At 37.2% G+C, this 27157-nt stretch overlaps 1 protein-coding gene across 2 annotated transcripts in view; it reads left to right on the top strand.

Annotated features, from left to right (window-relative positions):
* Positions 1 to 27157, top strand: part of LOC127840583 (UHRF1-binding protein 1-like) — a 46917-nt gene that overhangs the window by 15038 nt on the left and 4722 nt on the right. The window contains exons 9-19 of one of the 2 annotated variants that reach the window (XM_052368996.1): positions 1081 to 1261; positions 1787 to 1882; positions 3150 to 3173; positions 14386 to 14883; positions 18061 to 18167; positions 18687 to 18758; positions 21282 to 22464; positions 22808 to 22927; positions 24419 to 24677; positions 25121 to 25295; positions 25458 to 25614. In XM_052368996.1, the coding sequence (XP_052224956.1) occupies positions 1081 to 1261; positions 1787 to 1882; positions 3150 to 3173; positions 14386 to 14883; positions 18061 to 18167; positions 18687 to 18758; positions 21282 to 22464; positions 22808 to 22927; positions 24419 to 24677; positions 25121 to 25295; positions 25458 to 25614 (2872 nt within the window). The remainder of the gene's footprint in view (positions 1 to 1080; positions 1262 to 1786; positions 1883 to 3149; positions 3174 to 14385; positions 14884 to 18060; positions 18168 to 18686; positions 18759 to 21281; positions 22465 to 22807; positions 22928 to 24418; positions 24678 to 25120; positions 25296 to 25457; positions 25615 to 27157) is intronic. The other variant, XM_052369003.1, reaches the window with a different exon arrangement.

A 27157-nucleotide genomic window follows, 5' to 3' on the forward strand; every position in this document is an offset into this window, starting at 1 on the left:
TGGACATAAGCAGATGTATTGAATGCATGATATATTCTGGTTGTGCTAAAATTTTACCTTACCGTAAAAACGCAGTCATAAGTCAAGATTTTTTACCTCCAAAATTTGATTAAAATCACATTATCGACTTATGAGGTCGACCAATAAAAAATTAATGAAATTCGACGAAGATTGATCCCCGTGGCAATTGTTGTTGTTGTTTAAAAAAACATGTTGATTTTCGACACATGAAATGTCGTCTTTTAAATGATACTTACCAATTAATATAACCACAGTTTGCAACATTTCCATTGTTTTTACAAATAGCTCTCTTATTTGTGAGCATTGGAGTCTAGTTGTAGCCCTTGCTTGTTTAGGGTTTATTATTTAATGCCTTTATATACCGGGTATATGTATTTCAAGGTGTTTTCATGCTATATACTGTAATTCAATGTGTGATTATGCTTCCTATCTAAGATGAAGTCTTTACATACTTGTATTTTAATTGTGTTTTCATGCTAAATACTGTAATTCAATGTGTGATTATGCTTCCTATCTAAGATGAAGAAGTATATTGGTATGCTAATGTCAGTCAATCTGTCAATAGACCCTCTTTTGGATCCTGAAGTTTAACAGTTGTTATCCAATTCTCATTAAATTTCATTTGTCAGCAACTGTTTTAGGAAAGATATTTCCTGGACAAGGTTAATTGCCATTATTGATCCAGAAGTTGTGGTGTTATGGCCCATGAATGCTCCATTGTTGGCCTAGTATTTTTTTGTTCTCTACTGTTTTCATTGCATCTTCACAAACTGAAGCTTAAATCGTGGCTAATTAAAAAAACCATCCAATTTTGCTACAGAAATGGTTGAATTTTGACCTATGAATGAATCTGAAGTAAGGCTTTAATCTGTTTTTGCTTTGAAAGCCAGATATTTGTTTTCCATTTTCAATAAATTGTATGAAATATTAACATTGTATTTTGCTTCCCTAAAATGGCTTCAAAAGTAATACTTGAAAGATGAGTTGATAGATTTATTTACTGTTGTGTGCAGTTTTAATTCTGCTACACAGTGAAACTACATATTTCAATATTTATAGAAACAGACCTCAAGTTCAGCAGACCAGTTACTACTACAGCAGCAACAACAACAGCAGCGCCAACGCAGCGAGACCAACGAGGCCAAGCTGTTCCAGCGCTATGATGTCCTCACCACCTCATACCATCTCATCACCAGCAGGGTGGACCTCCACCTGTGTGATGATACACCACTGGACAAAGGTACCAACTTCTAGCGCTATTCACAATTCGCTAAGGCTTATTTTTCCCCAAGTAGTTCTGACACAAGAACACCGAGGTTGGAGAAGAAATTGAAGCAGGCTTAATTTAAAATCAACTGAATCATCAGTGCAATATGTTTTCTGTGAAAATGGGTATATGCCATAAGCCGCCACCTTAGCTCCAGATTTTCTCATCAGTTGGGAAGTCTGGTCAGGAGCTACCCTGTCTGCTTATGAGACCACAATACCTTTTTTGTCTAAATTGTTGACAGCATCGCTCCTGACAAGATTGCACAGGTTGGTATGGAGCTACATTGGATACATACATGTATGTGCTGAAACATACTTCCCCATGACGCAGGTCATTTTCTTATAGTGTTATTGTATCTTTATTTGCAACTTTGTTTGAATTATTTTTACAATGTGAATGAAACAGATAGAGAATTCAAAGATGTTTTGTATGCAGAGCCTTGACACATTTATTTCTTCAATTTAAGGTTATTCTGTTGTATATATTCTGTTTCAGAATCAAGTCCGAAGCACAACAAGAGCATCAACGGTGGTGCCATGCAGGTTGTTTTCCATCGTCTCTCCATTGACTACTATCCATTCCACTATGCAGGTACGCACTCCTTATATCTCCTAGAACATTTTTTTCTTGTAGTAACAAAACAAATATAAGATAACCTCAAATTCCAGTTAACCTCAAGCAATAATTTACCTTCAGCACTGATGGTATAATTTTTTGTAGAGACTCTGAAACATTGATCTTTTATACTTTGTTTTAATTATTTCCCAGTAGCAATAGCAGACTACTAAACTTTTCACAAACTTAAGGCAGTTTTTCCAAGTATTGTGTGTAGAATGGTTGTATCAGTGTGCTGGTATATAACACTTAAGTATAACACATCTAACACATCTTTAATGGAGCGTGGTCAGAAATGGTTCTTATGCCATATGCGGCAAGTCTAGCAAGATTTAATGTTTTTTGCTGGTCGATTTAGTTATTCTTTCATTTACAACTGATAGATTAACAATTAATAAATATGATGAAGGTAACATTGTTAAGTGTTTGTATTCATTAGGTCTGCCTTTTTATCATAAGACTGTTAATTTACTTGATTGCCATACAAAACCCAGTCAAATGAACACTTCCTGTTACTATTGTCAGTATTTTACAGCTCCAGCGCTTCAAGTCTGTGCACAATATCTGTCAGTGCAATTGATATTATAGTTTGCTGAATGTGTTGTAGCTAGTAGAAATATTTTTTAAATCTTATCTTTATTGAGTGTGTTCAAATGTTTTGCGTTAAATTGCTAAACATAATTTATGAAGAAGTAAAAGTAACACTTACATGTACATTGAATCGTGCTCTGGTAAAGCAGGGCTACATCTTGTGCATAAAGTGTTGGCACAGACTTGATACTCATTTAGAAAGAGACTTGCGTTAACCCTTTACCACTTAGATACATATTTTCATGCACTTGTAGTCCCTTAGAAAGTTAATTTAAGACCTTCTTACTAGATTCAAGTTTTGAAGGCTTCAGCTACAAACCTCAGATACTGATGAGCAGCAAACAGCATAAAACCTGGACAGACTGCGAGTTATTTGCAGGCTGTTCTGATTTTAATGCATGTTTGCACATAGCCATTTGAACTTTGCTTCTGAGTGGGAAAGGGTTAAACAAAAAATTGCATAATAGCAGAAAGTATTCTCCCTAATTAACCTGTGCAGACTTATCTGGCATGATACTTGCCACACTTGCCACACTTGCCACACTTGCATTAGCCCAGTTTTTCCAGAGTTATGCTCATCTTCTTGGTGTGTGTCTCTGCTGACTATGGTAACTATGGTAACTATGGTAACAATTATTCTTTGATTTGCCAGATGTGGATTTAATTTTGACCTCAGGTAAGTTTTTTGGTATAAGACAGATAGGTTGGCTTGCTGTTCTAGATTTTCCCTCATGATACTGGTACAGGTATGCGTATTTGTAAAAACTAGTCTCTGTGCACCCCTTGTATAAAACACATAACAAAATTATTCTTAGTCTCATAATTATATTAATTAAAAAAGTGTTATGCATGACAATAAATTTCAGATATAGATTTCTTCAATCTATAAATAGTAACGCATCTATTGCTTAAATGGTTTTCTTGAAGACCAATAATGTCAAAGTAAAATATCTAGTCAGCTTTTAATTTACAATCTTTACATGATGCGCTGACAACCGTCTCCGTAAATCAAAGATCAAGGTCAAACTTTGAGGTCAAAGATCAAAATTTGCCATAAAACAGCTAGAACATTTCTGTCTCAGTCATAACTTTGCCATTTAACAATTAAAAAAAAACTTGGCACAAATACAATCTATCAAAAAAGGACACATATAACTCTTGCTACGACAAAGGTCAAGATCACACTTGGAGTTTGATGATAAAATTTAGTCATAAATTTGCATGCCTTGATTGTATTTTTATGCCCCCGAAGGAGGGCATATAGTGATCGGAGCGTCCGTCTTTCTGTCACACTTTGCGTTGAGGTTTCGTGTTTAGATTTAAAAAAATGCTCATAACTTCTATGTCCCTTCACATAGCAACTTGATATTTGGCATGAATGTGCATCTCATGGAGTTGCACATTTTGAGTGGTGAAAGGTCAAGGTCATGCTTCAAGGTCAAAGGTAAAAAAACATGTATCAAAGCGTTGCAGTAGGGAGCATTGTGTTTCTGACAAACACATCTCTTGTTGTTATTAAAATGCTAGTCAAAAATTATTAACCACTTGTCACCAGTGTAGAGAGATAGCAATTTGTGAGTAAAACCTGTCTGCCTACCTCAGAGGTCAAGGTCACGCAAAGAAGTAAAAGGTCAAATTTGACCATAAAGCAGCTTGCTCTTGCTGTTATTTTGGCACTTATCACGCAATTTTAAGATAACTTACCTTAACTCACAATGATGAGGACACTGTGTGTTTCCTGTTTCATTACATCAAATTTCAAATTCTTTTACTTGCGCAAACAAAGGTGGAATGAGGTGGTATCCTTGACAAAACATAATATAATAATTTTTTGCGGTCATATTTTATTACTGCATGTAGTTTTTGAAGTCTTGCCTAAATAAATTCATTAGAGACCATGATTTTGTTGTGGTTTTTGTGAAAAAAGAAGAAAAGTTAATGTGTACCTACAAAGAAATAGTATTAAAACTAATAGTATTTTATTGGAGTGGACTAAACACATAGTATAAATACTAATTTGTGGGGATGGCAACAAATAGCAACATTGGTATTCGAATATTCGGTTATTAAAGTATTTAAATATTGACATACAAACAGACCTACATACAAGCAGGCAAGATTTCATCCATATGGGACTGGAGTTCTTCCAAGATTATCTTTCATAACTCACTTTAATAATTGCAGGCTTTGAAAGCACAGGTATAACAGTGATGCAACTATTGATAGCTATTCATATAACACAGTGTGATAAAGCTGCTGAAACACATTCTTTATTCATCACTGTAAATTTTTAATCTTCATGGTATTGTATTAGAACTAGTTTTTTTGGTAACACTGACCAGAGTTCTGCTGGTACATTTGTTACACTGTTTCTTACTAATCCCTCCCTACACCTGATTCAAGTAAGGCAGCCTTCCAGGTACTGGCATACACATGTGCCCCTAAGTACGAGTAAATCAGCTTAACACAGCAAAAGTGTGAAAAAGTTATTTGCGTTCACTCTGTAACTGTGTTATGACTGAAAGATTGCTGAACACAGCAAAATATGAAATAAACAAACTTACATTGTGAGTTTACAGTTTTGTATAAATTAAAATGCCTCTCACATAAACAGCCTGCAATTAAGAAACATTCTTTTTGAAAGCGGTACATATTAATCATTTTCTGGGTTTAATGTCAATTTTCGAAACAGAAAAGATGAATTAATCATAACATATCTTCATATGAGTGATTTTTTATGGCATTTTTTTATTGAAAAGTAATCAAGTAATCAATATATCTTTACTTAATGAAAAATATCATACTTTTTATTAGAATTGAAAAGTTTGTTAAAACAATGTCATGTTTAATTGTTAACTGATATTCTGGTTTATTAAGATTGTTATGTTCGGAAAAAAAGGGTGTCAGAAGATAGTTTAATTTATATTTTCCAATAATGTCTAAAATTATATATTTTCTACCTTTTGAAAGAAAAAAAATACATATATTTATATACACGTGTCTGGATGAGATTTTCAACTCACTATTGTTTCTGTTTGTATTGTACATCATTTTGTTGCTTTAAACTTCCGTGATATTAGTTTTTTTAATGTTAGCATGTTTGTATTTCAGTTCAAATTTCTTGTGTTGTTAATTGAGCTTATCTTATATCATATGCGCCTATTGTTGCTTCAAAGCAGCCTGTCGGCAATAAAGCCACACAAGGTTTTGTGTACGGATTTCTATACAAGGTATCTCATGACCAGACTACGCAATTGCTAAAGCTGATCTGGAGTAACCCTTGAAGCATATGACAAAAGACCCATTTTTTAAATGACTTTGTTTTCTCAAAGCACGTTTTGTTCTTTTTACTAGCTACTTTTGGCAATTGGCAGAGCTTTTCAGAGAAATGGCATTGCCATCTGGTTTTTTCTGTAAAAAGTACCAAGATTTACAAACATATTTGTGTGGCAATTTTAAACCATTTTAAAATTTGCTGTTTGTGCCATTTTCAACATATACATGATGGGTAGATCTGTACAGTACTTGTTGTGAGTGGATCAGCCTTGAGTCCTTTGTGGATCAGCCTTAAGTCCTTTGTGGATCAGCCTTAAGTCCTTTGTGGATCAGCCTTAAGTACTTTGTGGATAAGCCTTAAGTCCTTTGTGGATCAGCCTTAAGTCCTTTGTTTGCATGTCATTGACTACTGTGCTGGTTTGAGCATACTTTGCTGTCTGCAGTGTGTTGCGTGTTCTGTTATTGACATTATCACACTCGCCCAAAACAAATCATGGTTAATTTTCTTAAACCGGGAGATTTCAAAATCCCTCTTGCCACTAGCAAAATGAAGTGAATAATGCTGTTGGGTAAGCTTGATTGGCGTAATGCTGGTCAGACCAGACAAGAGCATTTTTTAACTTGTAAAATGCAATTTAAAAACACTAATAAAAAAATGTCAAATTGACAGCGTCTTCATCTACATGTATGTCATTAAATAAACATATGCAAAAACCAAAATATTTTGCACTGGAAATGATGGAATGATGAGTGTCTTTTTTGTAAGTACATGTGTCCAGACATAAGCCAGAGACGATGTGATTCTGAAAAGTTTTATACCAATCACAGCTTGTGTCACAACCCATTTTCAAGAAAGTGCAAGTGGACGCATCTGCTTTAGAACAATATTGTTTCCTTACAATTGTATGCAAGCAAGCACAACCAAACTGCTCATCTTTATTAAGTCAAAATAAGAATCAAAATGGGATATTTTGTCAAAAACATTGTCTGATCTTTCTTGTCCAGATATTTTGTATCTTTTACTGTACAATATTAGGAAAAAATACTGATTATAATAATTTAAAAGAATATGGAAAAAAAATGACCAGAACCAATTACAAAACAAATGTTGTTTTTCAAACCCTTGAATGTGTTTATAAGGGCAAATATATATTTTAAGGGGGAGTAAAGATTCCTTATGGACCAGAATTTCAATTACTGGTCCTACATGGTTAGTAGCCTTATTGGAAAAGTACACATCTAGCCGAAATTATTCACTAGTTCTACAGATTTAAGGTTCAGTATGGTGCTCACGCCAGTTAAGCAAAAGAAAGTAGTCCCTAAAGTTTAACCATGGTTATTTAACTGATGATACAAATGTAGAACAAGGGGGTGCTGTCTGAAAACAGTACTGGCTGGTATTAATATGAAAATATTCATCCCAATAATACCAAGAGGAAATGTATACATATATATCATGAAACTGTAAATGTCACTTTATATCTGAACAATTTAATCTGCCCTTAACAAAACATACTCATGGTTATATTTTGTGATCCTCTTTTGTCCACTGTAAAAGTTTGACGTGCATTATCAACATATAGTTTGTGAGCATATAGTTTACAGTGCGCACTTCACTGTCTGGCAGAATGTTATCACTTTTTGCTTCTGATTGTTTAACACAACCAGTTTTCATCTAATTGATATAAATCTTTCTCGGTACCACAAAGGTCAAGGCAAAAGTGGAGGTCAAAAGTCAAATTTGGCTATAAACAGCTTGTTGTTTTTTTTACATAAGTGGAATATGGGAGCATATGTTGACTCAAGGTCTAAACATTTGTCTGAATGATATCTTGAGAATAGAGTTTCATTTGCAAGTAACAACGTGTTACTCATTTTGAAAAAAATATTAGAAGTAACAATAGCTCAGGTGAGCATCAAAGGGATGTCTGGGTCCACTTGTTATATGTTAGGGCAGGCATAGTATTTGATGTTACAGGGAATGTGTCACCTCAAAGCAATAATAATCAGAGTGTTGTAGTTATGATACACTTGTCTTCCATTTTGAGATGAGTGAGATTGCTCACTTCAGTTAAGACAACAGTTAAGGTCCATATCAGGTTGAACTAATTAAACAAAAAAAGTCACATTTTTAGCTCACCTCATGGTGAGCTTTTGTGTTCGCTTTTTGTCCGTCATGTGTTTTCCGTTATGCGGCTTCAACATTTGCCTTGTTAACTCTCTAGAGGCCACATTTATTGTCCAATCTTCATGAAATTTGGTCAGCAGATTGGTTTCAATGATATCTTGGATGAGTTCGAAAATGGTTACGTTTGCTTGAAAAACATGGCTGCCAAGGGGCGGGGCATTTTTCCTTATATGGCTATATATGGCTATAGTAAAATCTTGTTAACACTCTAGAGGCCACATTTATTGTCTGTTCTTCATGAAACTGGGTCAGAAGATTCATCCCAATAATATCTTGGACGAGTTTGAAAATGATGCTGGTTGGTTGAAAAACATGGCCACAACAGGGGCGGGGCATTTTTCCTTATATGGCTGTAGTAAAACCTTGTTAACACTCTAGAGGTCACATTTATTTTCCAATCTTCATGAAACTTGCTCTGAAGATTTGTCCGACTGATATCTTGGATGAGTTCAAAAATGGTAACCTTTGCTTGAAAACCATGGCTGCCAAGGTGTGGGGCATTTTTCCTTATATGGCTATATATGGCTATAGTAAAATCTTGTTAACACTCTAGAGGCCACATTTATTGTCCTATCTTCATGAAACTTGGTCAGAAGATTCATCTCAATATCTTGGACGAGTTTAAAATGATGCAGGTTGGTTGAAAAACATGGCCGCCAGGGGACGGGGCATTTTTCCTTTTATGGCTGTAGTAAAACCTTAACACTCTAGAGGCCACATTTATTGTCCAATCTTGATAAAATATGGTCAGAAGATTTATCTTAATGATATCTTGGATGAGTTCGAAAAAGGTTAAGTTTGCTTGAAAAACATGGCCGCCAAGGGGCAGGGCATTTTTCCTTATATGGCTATATAAGCCTATAGTAAAATCTTGTTAGCACTCTAGAGGCCACATTTATAGTCCGATCTTCATGAAACTTGGTCAGAAGATTCATACCAATAATATCTTGGACGAGTTCAAAAATGATGCCGGTTGGTTAAAAAACATGGCCACAACAGGGGCGGGGCTATTTTCCTTATATGGCTCTAGTTAAACCTTGTTAACACCATAGAGGTCACATTTATTTTCTGATCATCATGAAACTTGGTCAGATGATTTGTCCCAATGATATCTTGGATGAGTTTGAAAATGGTTTTGGTTGCTTTAAAAACATGGCCACCAGGAACGGGGCATTTTTCCTTATATGGCTTTATATGGCTATAGTTAAACATTGCTAACACTCTAGAGGCCACATTTATTGTCCAATCTTCATGAAATTTGGTCAGAAGATTGGTCTTAATGATATCATGGATGAGCTTTGAAAATAATTATGTTTGCTTGAAAAAAATGGCTTCCAAGGGGGGGCATTTTTCCTATATTGCTTTAGTAAAATCTTGTTAACACTCTAGAGGCTACATTTACTGTCCGATCTTCATGAAACTTGGTCAGAAGATCCATCCCGATAATATCTTGGACGAGTTCAAAAATGATGCTGGTTGGTTGAAAAACATGGCTGCCAGGGGGCGGGGCATTTTCCTTATATGGCTATAGTACAACCTTGTTAACACTCTAGAGGCCACATTTATTTTCCGATCTTTGTGAAAATTTGTCAGAAGATTTGTCCCAATAATATCTTGTTATCTCAGGTGAGCGACTTTGGGCCTTTCATGCCCTCTTGTTTAAAATGTACAATTTAATGCATCTAGATATATTCAAGTTTGGTCGAATTAAAAAATAATTTAGGGCACAGCAAAACATGTAGAAGAAAAGTTTTACATTAGCCTCATATGTTCTTTTTATACCCCCACAAACGAAGTTTAGGAGGGTATATAGGAGTGAGCTTGTCTGTCGGTCGGTCTGTATTCAGTGTCTGCTCTCTATTTCAAGTAGTTTTCATTCAATCTTCACCAAACTTGGTCAGAAGTTGTATCTACATGATGTCTAGGCCAAGTTCGAACATGGGCCTTGCCGGGTCAAAAACTAGGTTACGGGGTCACCTAGTGCGTTTTGAACATTCAGCATGTTGTCCACTCTCTATTTCAAGTAGTTTTCATCCGATCTTCACCAAACTTGGTCAGAAGTTGTATCTAGATGATCTGAGGGCCAAGTTCAAATATGGGCCTTGTCGGGTCAAAAACTAGGTAACTGGGTCACTCAGTGGGTTTTTAACATTCAGCATGTTGTCCGCTCTCTAATTCAAGTAGTTTTCATCTGATCTTCACCAAACTTGGTCAGAAGTTGTATCTAAATGATTTCTAGGCCAAGTTCGAACATGGGCCTTGGTGGATCAAAAACTAGGTCACGGGGTATCTTAGTACGTTTTAAACATTGAGCATTGGTGTCTGCTCTCTATTTCAAGTAGTTTAAATCTGATCTTCACCACACTGGGTCAAAAGTTGTAACTAGATGATGTGTAGGTCAAGTTCGAACATGGGCCATGCGGGGTCAAAAACTAAGTCACGGGGTCACTTAGTGTGTTTTAAACCTCACCATGTTGTCTGCTCTCTAATTGAAGTAGTTTTTATCAAATCTTCACCAAAATTGGTCAGAAGTTGTATCTTGATAACATCTAGAGCAAGTTTGAATATGGGTCATGCCGGGTCAAAAACAAGGTCACAGGGTCACTTAGGGCGTTTTAAACATCACAATGTTGTCCGCTCTCTAATTCAAGTAGTTTTCATCCGATCTTCACCAAACTTGGTCAGAAGTTGTATCTAGATGATCTTAAGGCCAAGTTAGAACATGGGCCTTGCCGGGTCAAAACTAGGTCACGAGGTCACTTAGTGCATTTTAAACATTCAGCATGTTGTCCGCTCTCTAATTCAAGTAGTTTTCATCCGATCTTCACCACACTTAGTCAGAAGTTGTAACTAGATGATGTGTAAGTCAAGTTCGAACATGGGCCATGCCGGGTCAAAAACTAGGTCACGGGGTCGCTTAGTGTGTTTTAAACCTCACCATGTTGTCCGCTCTTTAATTCAAGTAGTTTTTATCCAATCTTCACCAAAATTGGTCAGAAGTTGTATCTTGATAATGTCTAGAGCAAGTTTGAATATGGGTCATGCTGGGTCAAAAACAAGGTCACGGGGTCACTTAGTGAGTTTTAAATATCACAATGTTGTCCGCTCTCAAATTTAAATAGTTTTCATCCAATCTTCACCAAACTTGGTCAGAAGTTGTATCTAGATGATGTCTAGGTCAAGTTTGAATATGGGTCATGCCGGGTAAAACTAGGTCACGGGGTATCGTAGTGCATTTTAAACCTCACCATGTTGTCCGCTCTCTTATTCAAGTAGTTTACATTCAATCCTCACCAAACTTGGTCACAAGTTTTATCTAAATGATCTCTAGGACAAGTTTAAACATGGGCCATTCCGGGCCTGAAACTAGGTGATGGGGTCACTTAGTGCTTTTTTTAACATTCAGCATGGTGTCCACTCTCTAATTCAAGTAGTTTACATCCGATCTTCACCAAACTTGGTCAGAAGTTTTATGGAGATGATCTTAAAGCCAAGTTAGAACATGGGCCTTTCTGGGTCAAAAACAAGGTCAAGGGGTCACTTAGTGCGTTTTAAAAATTGAGCAAGATGTCCGCTGTTTTTTGTGAAGACGACATGCAAAATATTATGTGTCAATGCAGCATGTGGGGGTATTCGTCACGTCTGTGACAAAGCTCTAGTTTTTGCTCTAATTGTCTGTGTGACGCACCACTTATTTGTACTTGTTAGTGTACATTTTATCATTACCGTAAATCTACGAATATAATACGCCCTTGTGTATAATACGCACCCCAGAGATTGGTCAAAATTTATTGGTAAAAATTGAAAATACGAGTAAAATCCGCATTAAAAAATCAGTGTCCGAAATCGGCTATTTCCGAAAAAAATTGTCAATATATTTTTTTGTTGTAAAAATAGCAAATCAATTTGGTGTTGTCAACTATCTGTTTCACAGTAATACCCCAGTATATTGATCGGGATGTGTTATAGTGCTGTTGTCATGTCAATTGTTTATATTACCATTGATTGTTACCGATAACACACGGGCCGCTTGCTGACATCCGGGTCAAGCAGTCATAATTGCAAAAGAAAGAAGCAGAGACGCTGTCTTTTGTTTTCACATTTAATTCGATTCGACAATATATATAATGTCCGCTCTTTAATTCAAGTAGTTTTTATCCAATCTACACCAAAATTAGTCAGAAGTTGTATCTTGATAATGTCTAGAGCAAGTTTGAATATGGGTCATGCTGGGTCAAAAACAAGGTCACGGGGTCACTTAGTGAGTTTTAAATATCACAATGTTGTCCGCTCTCAAATTTAAATAGTTTTCATCCAATCTTCACCAAACTTGGTCAGAAGTTGTATCTAGATGATGTCTAGGTCAAGTTTGAATATGGGTCATGCCGGGTAAAACTAGGTCACGGGGTATCGTAGTGCATTTTAAACCTCACCATGTTGTCCGCTCTCTTATTCAAGTAGTTTTCATCCAATCCTCACCAAACTTGGTCACAAGTTTTATCTAAATGATCTCTAGGACAAGTTTAAACATGGGCCATTCCGGGCCTGAAACTAGGTGACGGGGTCACTTAGTGCGTTTTTTAACATTCAGCATGGTGTCCACTCTCTAATTCAAGTAGTTTACATCCGATCTTCACCAAACTTGGTCAGAAGTTTTATGGAGATGATCTTAAAGCCAAGTTAGAACATGGGCCTTTCTGGGTCAAAAACAAGGTCAAGGGGTCACTTAGTGCGTTTTAAAAATTGAGCAAGATGTCCGCTGTTTTTTGTGAAGACGACATGCAAAATATTATGTGTCAATGCAGCATGTGGGGGTATTCGTCACGTCTGTGACAAAGCTCTAGTTTTTGCTCTAATTGTCTGTGTGACGCACCACTTATTTGTACTTGTTAGTGTACATTTTATCATTACCGTAAATCTACGAATATAATACGCCCTTGTGTATAATACGCACCCCGGAGTTTGGTCAAAATTTATTGGTAAAAATTGAAAATACGAGTAAAATCCGCATTAAAAAATCAGTGTCCGAAATCGGCCATTTCCGAAAAAAATTGTCAATATATTTTTTTGTTGTGAAAATAGCAAATCAATTTGGTGTTGTCAACTATCTGTTTCACAGTAATACCCCAGTATATTGATCGGGATGTGTTATAGTGCTGTTGTCATGTCAATTGTTTATATTACCATTGATTGTTACCGATAACACACGGGCCGCTTGCTGACATCCGGGTCAAGCAGTCATAATTGCAAAAGAAAGAAGCAGAGACGCTGTCTTTTGTTTTCACATTTAATTCGATTCGACAATATTCAGGACGATAATAATTATAATCATAATAAAGTAATAAGAAGACAAAATGGTTTCATGTACTTCCGTTTTTATAGTTGTCTAGATGAATTACTTTTCCGAAGTGTTACAAACTCGATACTTTAATTAAACTTAAAATACAATTAAACCGCTTGTGTTTTTCATGATCTCTTTAATTAAAATACGCTGCTGTCATTAAGGCTAGTTTGGGAGTAAAAAACAAATTAATTATCACCTTTCAATTTAATTCGGCAATAGGCAGAAATGTGTAATAGACTCTATTAGCATCATAAAACTAATAATTTAATTACCACTCTTTACTTCAGATATGGTATATATGCGGTAGAAAGATAAATAGTGGTCAGCTAAGAAATATTTATTTACGGGTATTGTCAGGGTTTTTTTTTCATTTGCTAATCTCTTTATACGACTTAGCGTCTAGTCGCTATTTTGAAGGCAGACGACGATATTAACTCTGTATTCAAAGTATACAGTGTCTGCGCATGAATGACCCAATATTATCCGATAGCTCCACCCGTTCCCACGTTTCATTCGACAACGTCATTTCATGTGTAGGCGAGCTCAATGTTGATTGGCCAGCTACCATGCGCATTTCAATAACAATAAGGTCAAGCGATGTCTCATAATCGGGTACACACGGGGTTTCGTTTACTGTTCGAATTGCAAACACTTTCATTAAAACAAAGAGACAAATATAGAAAACCAGTCCGATATAAATGGCGAATGTTTTCAATAAAATTTTACTAGATTTTCGCATTTTCGCAAATAAGATTTTTATTGAGCCAAATTCTCAATATTTTCGCAAATGGCTCAAATGGCGAACGATAGTGCGAGCCCTATTGCACCCTTTTGATGTAATGGTGTAGTTCAAAATGGCTGCCGCAAAGCGAATAACAAGGATTAAGTTGAAAATTTGCACAGGAAAAATTTTGTTTTGCTCTAAACTCGTATATTATACGCACACCCTACTTGAAGAAAAAATCGGCAGGTAAAAAAGTGCGTATTATATTCGTGGATTTACGGTATACAGTTTTTCAATCAGACACATGAGTCTTGTAAATCTATTTATTCTTACGAGCCCTTTGGCACACATTGCAGGTGGTGAGCGCAAGAACTGGTACCGGTACTCTGACAACCAAGGGTCCCGCAACTCTTGGGTACAGGATCTCTTCACCCAGTTTCGAGAAGAAGCCAAAAAAGCCCGTGAAACATGCAAGGTGGTCTCCCCATCTCAGTCACCTGCTCACACCCTTAAATCCCCGTCCCACCAGCCAAGATCTCTCTCAAATCCAGCTGCCAACCAAAACCAGTCAACAAGGAGTGGTCGACCTCCCCCTGCTCAAGTTCAAGGTCATTCAACCCTAAGCGCAAGTAGGCCAAAAGTTACAAAACTCCTTGAAAGTTGCATGGTTCTTAAAATTGAAGATTTCATAATCTACATGGTGTCTACTGTGAACAACAAGAAGGGGACTCGTGGAAGTTCACCGCAGAAGTTTCTCAGCTCAGACAAGAAGGTGCTTCACCTGCCTGCAGACATGTCCATGGTTCATATTGAATACACCGACTATTTCTTCACTGAGGGGATTGATTATCCAGGTAAATTAGACAACAAAAATAGTTAATTTGCTTGGTCTTACTTTTATTTTGAGGGATTTACTTGAAAAGCTGTTACCATCTGACCATTTTAGCTCATCTATTTTTTGAAGAAAAAAAAAAGAGCTATTGTCATCACCTTAGCGTTGGCGTCCGGTTAAGTTTTGCGTTTAGGTCCACTTTTCTCATAAAGTATCAATGCTATTGCATTCAAACTTGGTACACTTACTTACTATCATGAGGGGACAGGGCAGGCAAAGTTAGATAACTTTGGCTTGCATTTTGACAGAATTATGTGCCCTTTTTATACTTAGAAAATTGAAATTTTTTGTTAAGTTTTGTGTTTAGGTCCATTTTATTCCTTAAGTATCAAAGCTATTGCTTTCATACTTGCAACACTTACTAGCTATCATAAGGGGACTGTGCAGGCAAAGTTATGTAACTCTGACTGGCATTTTGACGGAATTATGGGCCCTTTATACTTTAGAGCACTTGCAAACTATCATAAGGGGACAGTAAAGGACAAGTTGCATAACTCTGGTTGTCATTTTTACGGAATTATGGCCCTTTTTTGACCTTTGAATGACCTTGACTCTCAAGGTCAAATTATTAAATTTTGCTAAAATTTCCATAACTTCTTTATTTATGATTAGATTCGATTGATACTTTGACAAAACAACTCTTAACTGAAATACCACAATAGACTCCACCCAAACCATCCCCCACCCCCCCCCCCCCCTACTGAATCCCCCCCCCCCCCCCCCATTATTTTTTTTTTGATTAAAGATCATCTAATAAACGACCACCACACCCTCACAATATACCCACCCCCCATCCCCAAAAAATAATTTTTATGCCCCCGGTATGGTGGCATATAGCAGTTGAACTGTCCGTCAGTATGTCAGTCAGTCTGTCTTAACATCAACTTTAACATTGGCCATAACTTTTTCACTTTTGAAGATAGCAATTTGATATTTGGCATGCATGTGTATCTCATGGAGCTGCACATTTTGAGTGGTACAAGGTCAAGGTCAACGTCATCCTTCAAGGTCAAATGTCAAATTTATGGTGTCTGTCAGTCCGAAAACTTTAACATTGGCCATAACTTTTTTAATATTAAACATAGCAACCTGATATTTGGCATGCATGTGTATCTCATGGAGCTGAACATTTTGAGTGGTGAAAGGTGAAGGTCAAGGTCATACTTTAAGGTCAAATGTCAAATATATGGCGTCTGTCCGTCCGAAAACTTTAACATTGGCCATAACTTTTTTAATATTGAAGATAGCAATTTGATATTTGGCATGCATGTGTATCTCATGAAGCTGCACATTTTGAGTGGTGGAAGTTCAAGGTCAAGGTCGTCCTTCAAGGTAAAAAAAAAGATAAAATAAGTTAAAAAAGGCGTTCTCATGAAGCTGCACATTTTGAGTGGTGGAAACTCTAAGTCAAGGTCATCCTATAAGGTCAAGGTTGTCCTTCAAGGTCAAAGGTAAAAATAATAATTAATAATTTCAAAGCGGCGTTCTTATGAAGCTGCACATTTGAGTGGTGGAAGTTCAAGGTCAAGGTCATTCTTCAAGGTCAAGGTCATGCTTCATGGTCAAAGGTTAAAAAACAAACAAAATCAAAGCGGCGTTATCATGAAGCTGCACATTTTAAGTGGTGGAAGTTCAAAGTCAAGGTCATCCTTCAAGGTCAAGGTCATCCTTAAAGGTCAAAGGTAAAAAAAATATCAAAGCGGCGTTATCATGAAGCTGCACATTTTGAGTGGTGGAAGTTCAAGGTCATGGTCATCCTTCAAGGTCAAAAAATAAATAAAAATAAAAATGTCAAAGCCGCGTTCTCATGAATCTGCACATTTTGAGTGGTGGAAGTTCAAGGTAAAGGTCATCCTTCAAGGTCAAGGTCATCCTTGAAGGTCAAAGGTAAAAAAATAATAATTAAAAAAATTCAAAGCAGCGTTCTCATGAAGCTGCACATTTTGAGTGGTGGAAGTTCAAGGTCATTCTTCAAGGTCAAGGTAAAAAAAAAAAAAAATTCAAAGCGGCGTTATCATGAAGCTGCACATTTTGAGTGGTGGGAGTTCAAGATCAAGGTCAAGGTCATCCTTCAAGGTCAAAGGTCAAAAAGAAATTTTTCAAAGTTGCATTCTCATGAAGCTGCACATTTTGAGTGGTGGAAGTTCAAGGTCAAGGTCATTCTTCAAGGTCAAGGTCATCCTTCAAGGTCAAAGGTAAAAATAAATAAATTCAAAGTGGCATGATCATGAAGCTGCACATTTTGAGTGGTGGAAGTTCAAGGTCAATGTCATCCTTCAAGGTCAAGGTCATCCTTCAAGGTCAAAGGTCTTTTTTTTTTTTATTTAACGCGGCGTTATCATGAAGCTGCACATTTTGAGTGGTGGAAGTTTTTGACCTGTCTGTCATTGTATGTGTGTGTGTGTGTGTCCCAAAACTTTAACCAAAACTTTAACCTTTGTAATAACTTTTGCAATATTGAAGATAGCAAATTGATATTTGGCATGCATGGGTATCTCATGGAGCTGCACATTTTGAGTGGTGAAAGGTCAAGGTCATCCTCCAAGGTCAAAGGAAAAAAAAAATCGAAGCGGCACAATAGGGGGCATTGTGTTTCTGACAAACATATCTCTTGTTTTTTTTAAACAAGGTTAAAAAACACAAATATTTATTTTTATTATTTTATTTTTGAAATACTGTCCAACCATCCGATCCAAGATCCCCCCCCCCCCCAAAAAAAAATTAATTTTTTTTTGCATTTTTTTGCATTTTTGGACGATAATTTAATAAATGACCACGCCCACACACTATACACCCCCCTCCACTCCACCCACCCTCCTTTGTGATTGAAATTGACATAGGTCCCTACACCTTTAAAAAGAAAATTGATGAGCGATCTGCACTCGCAAGGCGGTGCTCTTGTATTATCAATCATTAAATGATATTTTATTATAGTTGAAGAACATTTCTGAAATCTGTATGTGGTACAGACTTATTTAAGAAAATATAATTTAATACACGTACTAGAATATCTTTCTAAAAGTTAGTGGTATTCTTAAAACCCTATGGCTTATGTGATTTTTTTATCAGAATGTTCTAAGGTTAAGTGTTAATTGCAAACATTTGAGACAAAGATAAAATGTAATATATTGTGTTTTAGTGCCCCATGCCAACCTGTACATCCTGGTGAACCCTGTGCGGCTACATGTGGACTTCCTCACCATTCTGTGGGCCAACTACTTCTCTCTCAACCTCCTGCAAAGTGTGGTACATATACATGTGTACATCATACAATAAGTGGGTGATTCTATAAGTGCTTTAGTAGGAGAAATAAATGGTGCAGGCTATTTTTATGTCTCCCACCACTATAGTGGGGGACATATTGTTTTTGCCCTATCTGTTGGTTTGTTGCTTTGTTTGTTTGTTTGCTCCAACTTTAACATTTGCCATAATTTTTGCAATATTGAAGATAGCAACTTAATATTTAGCATGCATGTGTTTCTCATAGAGCTGCACATTTTGAGTGGTGAAAGGTCAAGGTCATCCTCCAAGGTCAAAGGTCGAATATATGGGTCAAAATCGCTCATTTAATGTACACTTTTGCAATATTGAAGATAGCAACTTGATATTTGGCATGCATGTGTATCTCATGGAGCTGCACATTTTGAGTGGTGAAAGGTCAAGGTCATCCTTCAAGGTCAAAGGTCAAATATATAGGGACATAGTGTTTCACAAACACATCTTGTTCATGATTGGATTTGACAGCCTGTGTGTTTTCTGTTGTAGGAGAGTCAGCAGGGAGATCTGGAACGACAGTTGGAGCATGTGGATGTGAAACTGGAAGCACTGATGCCTAGGGTAGGTCTGAACTGCCAGTCTGTATAGGTCTGAACTGCCAGATTGTATTGGTCTGAACTGTCAGATTGTATAGGTCTGAACTGTCAGTCTGTATTGATCTGAACTGTCAGTCTGTATAGGTCTGAACTGTCAGTCTGTATAGGTCTAAATTACCAGTCTGTATAGGTCTGAACAGCCAGTCTGTAAAGGTCCAAACTGTCAGAGTGTATAGGTCTGAACTGTCAGTCTGTATAGGTCTGAACTGTCAGTCTGTATAGGTCTGAACTGTCAGTCTTAGGTAGTTCTGAACTGTCAGTCTGTATAGGTCTGAACTGTCAGTCTGCATAGGTCTGAACTGTCAGTCTGCATAGGTCTGAACTGTCAGTCTGTATAGGTCTGATCTGTCAGTCTGTATAGGTCTGAACTGTCAGTCTTAGGTAGTTCTGAACTGTCAGTCTGCATAGGTCTGAACTGTCAGTCTGTATAGGTCTGAACTGTCAGTCTGTATCGGTTTGAACTGTCAGTCTGTATAGGTCTGAACTGTCAGTCTGTATTATATGTCTGAACTGCCAGTCTGTATAGGTCTGAACTGCCAGTCTGTATAGGTCTGAACTGTCAGTCTGTATAGGTCTGAACTGTCAGTCTTAGGTAGTTCTGAACTTCCAGCGTTTTTATGCCCCTGGATCAAAAGATCAGGGGTATATTGTTTTTGGCCTGTCTGTCTGTCTGTCTGTCATTCATTCATTGTATGTGTGTGTCCCAAAGCTTTAACCTTGGTTAAAGTTTGATAACTTTTGCATTATTGAAGATTGCAGCTTCATATTTGGCATGCATGTGTATCTCATGGAGCTGTGACACACTAAATTCCATTTTAATATCCCACGAATATATCTATTCATACGACACACACACCATGTTAGTAAGGAGGACATTATCAAATATTTTTTATTCTAGGTTGATAAAACATGTTATGTGGATAGAGGGCCATATGGTAAATGTTCATGTTACTTATGTGATCTTTAGACAAAAATTGTGGCTGCTATGGTTAAGAAAATAATTAATTAAACAATTAAAATCTCGTCCCCCAATAGCTCAAAAGTGCAAAAGTATTGTTCTTATTTATGATCAAAGTGTTTTACATATGACCAAAGTTTTTGTTATTTAAAATGCAAATTAACATGTTGAAAGTGTTCTTCAATGTTTGTTTTCTATAGTGCATTTGAAAAACAAATGTATTTGTCCAAACCATTAAAGGCTAAAGTGCATCTTGTTGATGTAAGGCATAAATAGACTACAGAATTTTCCTTCCCTCAGACTAAACCTCAATCATACCCCTGATAGTAATGGAATTTTTTTGGTTGTATATAATGCACCGTGCAACACAACTGGTTATTTTATTTCGAAGGCAGCATACTTTGTGGTGTGAAACGATAACAATCGAAGTTATTAAAATGTGGCTTTTAAAGCACAAGAGACATGATGTGTATCCTGGTAGATAATTAGATTATCAAGTGTTCTGTAATTTACTACTGATTATTTATCAGTTCAATAAACTGGATGACACCTATTCCTAGGCTATCAGATCAAGCAATATTTATTTTAGGGTAATAGAAACATGTGGTTCGATGTTTTGAAACTATTCTATTAAGGGACAATTATTCAATAGTCATTGCAGTGCAATCAACTGCATGTGGATAGAGGGTCATATGTGGAATTTTTCATTTTATTTGACACACCAAAATTGTGTTTTTTATGGTTACAGAAATAATTGAAAACTAAAATCTGCGTCTTGTTATGGGGAATGTATTTCAATTGTGTCTGTGCTCTGCCTTTCTGTCCAAAACTTATGGTATATGTAACAAATAAGAAAGAACTAAAACTAGGTTTATGAAACTCAGTTAGATGGCAATAAATTGTGTTTATGGGAAATGTGCAAGTTATTTGTCAGACAATAACTTTGGTTGCTATGACTTTTAAAATGACTGGAAACTAAAATCTGGATCCTGCTACAACTCAAAAAGGTTTTAAGCTAGATTGATAAAACATTGTATGTGAATGAAGGGTCATATGGTTAGTATTCAAATTGTTTCAGTGTTTTTTTGTCAGACTGAAAATGAGGTTGTTTACAGAAATTATTGAAAACTAAAATCTGCATCCAGCAATAGCAAAAACGTATTTAAGACCTTGAGAGGTAAATGGAATGTATGGGGAGCCTGCTCTTACTGCACCAGCATTAACCTGGTAGAGGACTGTTGTTGTGTTTGAGACAAAGGTCTTGTTTTTTATGCCCCCAAAGAAGGGGCTCATAAATTCTATCAAGCGTTTATAGGGGGCATAAGTCATCCTATGGTGACAGCTCTTGTTTATGAGTGTATTCCTTTTGCTGCCCTATGTTCATTGAATTTTACTAATGAGCCTTGCAAAAATGTTGAACATTACTCATATATAAAAGCACCATGTTGTCTTTCATTGAATTTAAATAATGCCCCTTAAAAAAATGTTGAACATGGCTCAAATTTAAAAGCGGGTCTAATGCATTTTCAGCTGGTTGTGTCCAGTGAGGAAAAGGTGTCCAACCAGCCGGACAGGCCTGAGTCCCTGCAGATCCAGTTATCTAAGCTGACAGCATCCAACACTCACTCTGAGTCAGGCTTCACTCTGGACAACCTCAAGACCATACTCGACAGCTATGCAGATTGCGATATGTTTCACTCTGGGGACTTCCCAAACAATCATGACAACAAGCTCACATCCATACCTCAGATTTTCTACGACTTTGCCAATTCTCGGGTGAATCCCTTTCTCTGTGAATACGCCTTTGATCTGGTGCGCGGCCAGTTACCGGATGGTTTAAATGGGATGGACAGTTTGGAGGAGTCCATTAAAGTGTTACTGAAGACAAATACATTAAAACGAGACATGCGTTGTGATATATGGACAGTGTCTGTAGACCAGGTATGGCTGGAGTTTCTGGGTGTTCCCACTAGCAGGACACGGCCTGTACCTTTTGTGGAGTCCTTCCCTCTAACACTTTGGCTGTGTCAGCCCTCTCAGATACCAGAGGGAGTGGTGCTGCCTAAGCACAAGTGGGCCAAACCCGTACAGGTGACAAGTGAGCCAGCCGTGGAAAGAGAGAGCCGTAGAAGCAGGAAGCTGTTGAAGCAGTATTACTCAGACAGTGGGGAGGACTCCAGTACCACCGACTCGACGAGCGAGGCTGGTATATCAAGGTCTCAGTCACTTAGTAGCTGTGATAATCTTTCTGAAAATGTGCAATATACCTCCCTTCAAGTCGCAGACTTCAATTTAGTCGCCAAAATCGGCAGCAAAATACGAGCTCAGCTTAGCCAGCCCCAGTACTTGTTCCTGATGCGTCTGGCTGACTCCCTTACCAACTTCCAGCTAGAACTCAATGCAGACATGGAGGACTGTTCAAAGAATTCTTCCCAATCCGCTGCAAAAACATTTTCCATCCCTTTAGTGATTCCTGATCTGGAGTTTGCCATGGTGTGTCCCTATATAGCAGAGTTGCTTCCCTTGAGTAACTCTGCTGACCTTTTGAACTCTCCCACCGAGGCATGTATTCAAGGGAGTGAGGTCTACCACGTGGAAATGGAACCTTCCGGTGAGGGGATGGGGTACAATCAGGGGTATCCAGAGACTCATGGTGAAATATATGAGAGAGCCTTACAGGACCAGTATCTTCAAGTGAAATACAATGAACAAGGTATTAACAATGATTTGTGCAGTAAAATCATATTTATGTGTAGGATATTTCGTTTGATTTGGTGGGCTGGGGAATCCATGAATATAAAATACCAATGATAAATTATGCCCAATGTTTAGATTTGTCAAGACCAAAATACCGTAGGCATGAATGAGATTTATATTTAAGTTATCATACCCTGCATGTGTTTTGCAATTCAGATAAAGTACGATGCTACACAAAACAAACTAACTTAGCTGAGACTTGACCTTTCCTTTCTCAAACATTAAAACATGCACTTAGGAAATGTTTTATCCTAAATAGAGGCTTTGGTAGATGCTGATTGCTTAATATTTATGTGTAGATATGGCGCCACAGGTAGAGATATCTAGCTACCCCATAGACAGCTGCATTCCCCACTCCCTGAGTGACTCTACAATCATGCTACACAGCCAGACAGGGGACAGCTTGCACAACCTCTCAGGTATAGTTGTAGGACTTGTTGTGATGGTGGAATATTTCAAGGGACAATTTCAATATTTAGGACTTTGGAAAAACATTACTATAAATGGAATGATATGGAATTGTTAAACTAGGAATGAGAAGATGTTATTAACTTTTTGTTATATGTTAAATATCCAAACATCTGACAACTAATTGAGATTTTTTTACGGGGAATGTGGCCATTAGAGGGTTGAAAAAGGCCTGAAATGATAACAACATTTTACTATGCTGCACTCTCGATTGCAACTTTTTTATGCCCCCCTTCGAAGAAGAGGGGGTATATTGCTTTGCTCATGTCGGTCGGTTTGTCGGTCTGTCCACCAGGTGGTTGTCAGATGATAACTCAAGAACGCTTGGGCCTGGGATCATGAAACTTCATAGGTACATTGATCATGACTCTCAGATGACCCCTATTGATTTTGAGGTCACTAGGTCAAAGGTCAAGGTCACGGTGACCCGAAATAGTAAAATGGTTTTTGAATGATAACTCAAGAATGCATACGCCTAGGATCATGAAACTTCATGGGTAGATTGATCATGACTTGCAGATGACCCCTATTGATTTTGAGGTCACTAGGTCAAAGGTCAAGGTCATGGTGACCCGAAATAGTAAAATGGTTTCCGGATGATAACTCAAGAACCCATATGCCTAGGATCATGAAACTTCATGGGTAGATTGATCATAACTTGCAGATGACCCCTAATGATTTTGAGGTCACTAGGTCAAAGGTCAAGGCCACGGTGACCCTATATAGTAAAATGGTTTTGGGATGATAACTCAAGAACGCATACGCCTAGGATCATGAAACTTCATAGGTAGATTGATTATGACTTGCAGATGACCCCTATAGATTTTGAGGTCACAATGTCAAAGGTCAAGGTCACGGTGACCCGAAATAGTAAAATGATTTTTGGATGATAACTCAAGAACGCTTTTGCCTAGGATCATGACACTTCATAGGTACATTGATCGTAACTCGCAGATGACCCCTATTGATTTTCAGGTCACTAGGTCAAAGGTCCAGGTCACAGTGACAAAAATTGTATTCACACAATGGCTGCCACTACAACGGACAGCCCATATGGGGGGCATGCATGTTTTACAAACAGCCCTTGTTTAACCAGCTTTTCAAGGAAGGTAGAACATTCTTTGCAGCCTCAAAAGGTATTTTACAGCCAATAAATTTGGTTTGCATTGACAGTCTTGATGAAACTTTGGATAATAATTTTAATAACAATAAATGTTAAAAACTGGTTTTGTGGCATGGACAGGTTTCTTATTGTGTACATTATTTGGTAGAAAATAGTGATTATTTTGTTCCTTGCGGTCAGAAAAAGCAGCAAGCATCATGTCTATCATTAGAATTGAAATTCTTGGCCATAAACATAATACAACACAATTCTTATTCTAAACAAATGCCCCTGCAGGTTAACTAACTATTACCCCCTATTCTTCTTGTTCGGCATGCAGGTGTCCCCAAAGACGCTCATTCCTCAGAGGACCTCGTGAAGAACCTGGACTCCACCCCTCATAATATCAGCCAATTGGCTGTCAGCGACTCAGGCCTCTCTTCTCTAGGGTCAAGCCAGCAAGGTCAGAGGTCAAGATCAAACAGCAAACTGACTCCGACTTCTGTGAAAAATTCACTTTCCTCGGGAGTGAGCAACATTTCCAACTTCATGGGGAAAATAAAGAACAAGCTCGACCCCGATGAGATTGATGATGACAGGTATGTAAGGAACACAAAATTTGTGAATATTATTACAAGTAGAGATCAATGGACAACTGACCACAGGTTCTCTGCATATAAAATACCAACAATAAGTCTTTAACTAATAGGTTATGTGTATCTATTGTTTGAATTTGATATTTATCAGATAGGTTTAATTTTATTGCTTATATTTTGTGTTAACTAAATAAACCTTGATATTTGTTTAAAAAATGTATAACTTATTTGCTGTGAATTGCTGTCATGAGCATATTCTTAAATTTTTCTTCCAAAATAAATACCTACTGATTTTTCTAGGATTCCTCCAATTGTTTTTGTTACCTCATCATATAGTCATCTTTTGCTTAAAAGAAAGATGTTTACATGGTTGTTTTACAAGAAAAGAAATGACATCAGTGTCAGTTTTGAAAAGTACATTTCACTACTTAATTTTACCACCCCAGCATATCCATCAAGACAGACACGTCAGATGATGACTTTGATTTTGTGAGTGTCGAAGAAATAGAAGCGCCGGCCTTCAACCATTCCCGTGTGTCTGAGACTGCATCCAGTACGGATACTGATGATCGGTCCAGTGTGTTTGCAGAAAGCACATCTGCATCAAAGGCTAAAGAACTGGTATGTCTGTCAGATGTTTCAATTGTTTGTAATTTAGACTGTTCTTTATAAAATCTGCACAATGAATTGGTTGATGTTTGTAATGGTGATATAACTGTAAAACATTTTTTAATATTTACCCATGAGACTTTACTCAACCTGCCTTTTCACTTCCACCCAAAGGTTTCTGTTGTGGTATTCCGTCTGTCTGGCTCAGAGATTTCCATACAGACAGAGGGAGAGGACATGTTCTTCTGTCTTCAGACCCGCGCCATTGACTGTGAGGAGACAGGCAACATTGTCTATGAGGACTTCTACAACAAGCTGTCCTCCAATGGAGGTTAGTGTAGTACTATATACTATATGAATTAAGGGAGATAAGTGTAGTGTGGTGCATTAAATTAAGGGAGGAAATTGAAGTGTAGTGTATTGAATTAAGGCAGTTAAGTATGTGGCAGGGCTTCCGATAGTGGACGTCCTGGCTTTAATTATGACCAAAAACGGCAGGCATATGTCCATTTTACAAATGGTGGAAGTCCCAAGGACATGCGATAATCTGCATGTACGCTGTTTTCTAATACACAGCACATACTATTCATAATAGTAAATCCGGTCATTCGCTCCGCTGACTCGGACTAGGAGCTACTGCATTTCATGAATTTCTCAGCAAGAGACCAATATTGATTTTTCCATCTGTCAATTCTTTTTTGTAATCACATCAGCAAATCAGCGCTCAGGCAACTGAATACACGCAGACCCCATGTGAAGGTGTATAAAATTCCTGTACTTGTCTCAGATAAATACTAACCTATCCCAACAACTGTAGCGCTGTAGATACAGTGTAAACGACTTGTTTTCAGATAGAGAAATAATTCTACATTAACAAATGCACTACAATTTTTTTTACCTTCCAAAAAAGATCATAGCCTTCACTGCGCTTCAAAGTTTTTATTCAGCAGTCAAATATGTAATTCCACTTATTCCTTCAGGAAGAATGTGTGCATGCTCTTTTATTCTCAGAAAATAATGTTCACGTTTGCAATATTTTCTGAATGGAGGTAAATGTAACAACTTATTCATTCATTTGTTGGAGGTGCTCGATGCTCACACATCTGGTCATGTGATTTATGCATGTTCAATGGGAATTCTCACATCCCACAAATAACTTTATATACTCACATGCTTTAAATGGCAGACATTTGTGTGTATGAAATTCTTTAACACATTTGTTGTCAATATTGGCCATATTTTGGTTGTGAAAAATAGAAATGGTTATTATACTGGATTATTGGGTAAAAGATAGAGTTGGAACAGGTTTATTTCCAGCGATCAACACATTCAGTAGGGTTTTCTTAAAGTACTGAAATAAAAGTGGGACTTCCAACTTTATGTCTAGGACGTCCTAAATTTAAGACTTGGAGGTCAGGACTTCCAATTTTTGAAAGCTAGTGGAAATGCTGGTATGTGTTAATGTATTGAAATAAGGGAGGTACTTATAGTGCAGTGTAGTGTATTACATTAAGGGAGGTTAGTGTAGTGTACTGAATTGAGGGAGGTAAGTATAATGTAGTGTATTGAATAAAGGGAGGTACATTTGTAATATAGTGAAGTGTATTAAACTAAAGTTGGTTAATGTAGTGTAGTGTATTTATTTTAGGGATGTAAGTGCAGTTTAGTGTATTGAATAAAAGGGTGGTGAGTTTAGTGTTTTGTGTTGAATTAGGGAAGGTAAGTGTAGTGTAGTGTATTGAATTAAGGGAGGTAAGTGTATTGTAGTGTATTAAATCAAGGAATGTAAGTAAAGGGTAGTGTTGGAACTAAGAGTGTTGGGATTGAATAATGTAGTGAATTAAGGCCTCTCATGGGAGGTACATGTTTAGTGT

This window comes from Dreissena polymorpha, chromosome 1 (genome assembly GCF_020536995.1).
Source record: "Dreissena polymorpha isolate Duluth1 chromosome 1, UMN_Dpol_1.0, whole genome shotgun sequence".
Taxonomy (NCBI): domain Eukaryota; kingdom Metazoa; phylum Mollusca; class Bivalvia; order Myida; family Dreissenidae; genus Dreissena; species Dreissena polymorpha.